The sequence below is a fragment of the Echinops telfairi genome, unplaced genomic scaffold, assembly GCF_000313985.2.
Source record: "Echinops telfairi isolate 266 unplaced genomic scaffold, ASM31398v2 ScPeMD7_7475;HRSCAF=8513, whole genome shotgun sequence".
NCBI lineage: Eukaryota > Metazoa > Chordata > Mammalia > Afrosoricida > Tenrecidae > Echinops > Echinops telfairi.
The window spans coordinates 27,122,642-27,126,802 of NW_022111379.1; the positions used below are offsets into that span (position 1 = coordinate 27,122,642).

At 37.7% G+C, this 4,161-nt stretch overlaps 1 protein-coding gene across 1 annotated transcript in view; it reads left to right on the top strand.

The window, feature by feature from the left end:
* The window catches only part of MTMR10 (myotubularin related protein 10), an 80,526-nt gene that overhangs the window by 69,398 nt on the left and 6,967 nt on the right, over window positions 1-4,161 (top strand). The window contains exon 14 of the mRNA XM_004699740.2: window positions 120-290. Within this exon, the coding sequence (XP_004699797.1) occupies window positions 120-290 (171 nt within the window). The remainder of the gene's footprint in view (window positions 1-119; window positions 291-4,161) is intronic.

Genomic DNA, 4,161 nt, shown 5'->3' on the forward strand with positions numbered 1-4,161 from the left:
TAGGTTTAGGGTTGTTTTTATTCCCTTAATCCCTTCCTTAATAGCAATAAATCTGGAAATAAATGTGAATAGCTGAATGACAATGTTAAATAATCCTGTTTTCTGTTTTTATTTGCCAGTCTCCCTTGTTTTTGCTCTTCTTGGATGCTGTTTGGCAACTGTTAGACCAGTATCCAACAGCTTTTGAGTTTTCTGAAACCTACTTGGCCATCCTGTATGACAGCACTCGCATTTCCTTGTTTGGCACTTTTCTGTTCAACTGTCCTCACCAGCGGGTAAAGCAAAGCACGGTAAGCAATGTGTTGTAACTACAGCTACTTTTTTTTTTTTTACTTTATTGACATAAAATTGAAGTATAACAAACTGAATATTTGAAATCCACTATGTTAAACCATCTTAACCATTTTGAGCTGCAGAATCTGAATGAGACCTTGTAAAGATCTTTATAAAAATCCAGACAAAATTTTATGAATGAGAATTTAATGTCTCTGATGCAACTTATTTATAATAGACCAGTTTGGGGATATAAATTATTTTAACCACCCTAAGTGCTAGGCTTTTCTATTTATATAATCACATATGGGCTTTTGGGATAGGGGATAGGTCATAAAACAGATCCTATTGAAGGACATTTATTTCTTATGTCATTAGAATAAAAAGCAAGCAGGGACAAGTTAGAGATGAGATGTAGGTGATGTGCATTAGAATAAGATACACAGAATCCTGTGGCACTAGAGTGAATCTCGACACGATGACAGTGGGTTTTCTGTATAATCATAAAGAGCCTTGGTATCGCTGTCCAGTAAGCATTAGACTACTAAACTGCAATGGTGTTTGTTCAAGCTGACCAGGCAGTCCATGGAAAAATATTGATGTTATTTGCCCCTGGCAATATCTACAGCCTCGGGACAACTTGATAACAATGGGCTTGGTTTGGGTATGTAGTTTTTTTATCCGTTTCCTTGCTCTTTTTATAAGAAAAGGAGAAATATTTATTTCCAAGATGATCAGATTTTCCACACATAGTATTTAACCACTATCATATAAGATGTCCTCAGAATGGAAAAAGGAAAGACCAGTTCATTCTGGAACGCCCTTCACAATGCTTTGTTTGCCTGTCCCTTGACTTTCATCTCCATTTACTGCCTTCACTACCAGTGGCAGACACCTGGCACAGCATGCACCGACACGTGTAATTTGAACCAGAATTTGCACGAGGCTGGGAGATCAAATAGTCTCGTTATATTTAAATATAAATAAGAATGTATGCACTTGGAAAGGAGCCTGGTGGCATAGTGGGTTACATATTGGGGGACTAACCTCAGATTCAGTGGGTCAATCCCACCAGTTGCTTTGAGAGAAAAAAAAATGAGGCTTTCTATTCTCATAAGGAGTTATTGTCAGAGAAATACACAAATGCAATTCTACTCTGACCTATGAGTCAGATTCTACTTGGTGTCAATGAGTGATAAGCTGGAAATCCTGGTGACTGTCTAGTGCATTGCTAGACTTTTACAAGTCGATTTACAAGGTGGCAAAAACTGGATTTTTTCCCCCCAAAGCTATGTATTTAAATTTTTTTACAAAACAACCTATCACCTTCAAAGTACTCTCCATTACACTTAATACATTTGTCAAATCTGCGATTCCATTCTTGGAAACATTTTTCAAACTCAACTGTTTGTATGGCTGACAGCACCTCCCTCGTTTTGTTTTTTGTTTTTTTTTTCTTCTCTTCTATGCTGTCAAATCACTGTCATTTCATATCCCTCTTCATTCATTCACGGAAACGAAAAGAAGTCACAAGGAGCAAGGTCAGGTGAGTAAGGTGCATAGGACAAGAGAGGCATGCTGTTTTTTGTCGTGATGGCAAAACCAGTCCCATCTGCCACAAATCAAGCGGTTTTTGTTGCACATGGATATGCAATCTTTTAAGAAGCTCTAAAGGGAAAGCTTGATTAACAGTCTGACCACATGGAATGAACTCCAAATGCACTATACCTGTCACATCAAAAAACAAATGAGCATCGTCTTGATCTTTAATTTCACTTGACGAGCTTTTTTTTGGGGTGAAGTGGTGATGGCATCTTCCTCTGGCTTGATGATGTTTGCTTTCTGGGTCGTAATAATAGCACCACGTCTCATCACTACATCTTGGAACAAAAGTCTGGGTTGCTTCAGAGCTGTTCTTTCAAAGCACAGCATGTTTCCACTCAACACTCGTTTTCCTGGTCAGTCAGAACCCAAAGCACAAGTTTCACAGCAACCCTTCTCATTTCCAAATCTTTGGTTAAAATTTGCTGAACTAAGCTCCATGATTAGTTCAGATAACTTCCCCTACCTCTTCAATGATCCGTTGTTGGTCTTCAAGCACACAAATGAATGAATTTTGTCGACATTTTCGTCCATTCAGGAAGCTGATGGACATCTAGAATGAGGTTTGTCATCAATTGATATTTCACCTTTTTTGAAATGAGAAAACCCACTCATACACTTGAGTTTTTCCCATAGCACTGTCCTTGTAAACTGTGTTCAACATCACAACAGTTTCTGCTGTGTTTTTCCCGAACAGGAAAAACAGCCTCATGCTGTTTTTTTAAATTGGTCATCATAAAAAAAAAAGACATTCGAGCAAAATTGCTTTCATGAAAACATTCATTGTGACTAGAGAGAACCTTCCCAGTTAATGTCACTGGATGCACTAACTCAGAGTGAGTTGCTCGATGCTCACCTAGCGGGAAAAATGGATACTATGAAAACTCCGTCCAGCGGAGTTTTTTTGTTTTGTTTTGTTTTTCAGTGTTTTTTGGGTACCCACTTGTATATACAAGAACAAAATATTGGTAATTACTCCCCCTATATTTTGTAGTAGTGCTATAGTTTTGAATTTGGGCTTTTTACCAAAGTTGTCTTTCTGGGAAATCCTTCTCTCTTATTTCCAGCATTTCATGTTCATGATTCGGCTAATCAACAAGACTGAAGTTGGTGTGTGCTGTCTCTAGTCTGAGTATGATTTTTGGCACATATGCTATTTTCAGTTTCTTCTACCTGGCCATATACCAGAAAGGACTGGCCTTTTTCTGAGATAAGTCGGGAGCCAGCTTAGATCCTATGGATAATTAGGTATTGCTTGTGAAAAATCTGGTCTGTCTTAGAGATGATTGTTTTTAGTTTTCAAGTTGGTGGGGACAGGAAAGATGAGTAGGTTTATATATTCTTCTAAGGACCTTTAGTGGGAGAAATATGATGCTATCTGCTCTTCTAAGGACCTTTAGTGGGAGAAATATGATGCTATCTGCTCCTGTAAAGCTTTCCACCCTTAAAAATACTATGCATAAGTATCTCTATGAGTTAGATCACTCCATGGCTGTAGAATGGGATTTAAATCTCAGTAAAGTAGATGAGATTTTATGTTTTACCCAATTTCCTCTTAACAGTACTGTATTCTAAAGCCAGTAGATTGTTTTTATCCTTGCCTATCTATGATCATCAAACCTTATGAATAGCAGCAGAACATCATCTGATACAGATGAGCCCCTCAGGTTAGAGGTCACTCAAAATACTAGAGTTGACCTCAATGATGTGAATGGTTAAAAGTTGTTAGTACCATCATTTGTTAATGTGGCATGACTCAAAATTATATGAAACAGTTAAAACATCCTTTAATGATCAAACATGGAATGTACAAAGTATGAATGTAAAATAATTGGAAGTAGTCAGAAAGGAAATGGAATCCATAAAGTTTAATATCCTAGTTATTAGTCAGCTAAAGCACACTTTATTGGCTATTTTGAATCAGTCAGTTATATGGGCTGTTATGCCAGGTATGACAAAAGGAAGGTGAATGTGTTTGGTTTTTTAATCATTTTATTGGGGGCTCATACAACGCATCACAATCCATACATCAATTGTATAAAGCACATTTGTACATTCGTTACCCTCATCATTCTCAGAACATCTGCTCTCCATGTAAGCCCTTGACATCAACTCATTTTCCCCCTCCCTCCCCGCTCCCCCTTCCTCATGAACTTTTGATAATCCATAAATTATCATTTTATCATCTTACACTGTCTGATATCTCCCTTCATCCACTTTTCTGTTGTCTATCCCCTAGGGAGGAGGTTATATGTAGATCCCTGTAATCAGTTCCTCCTTTCTACC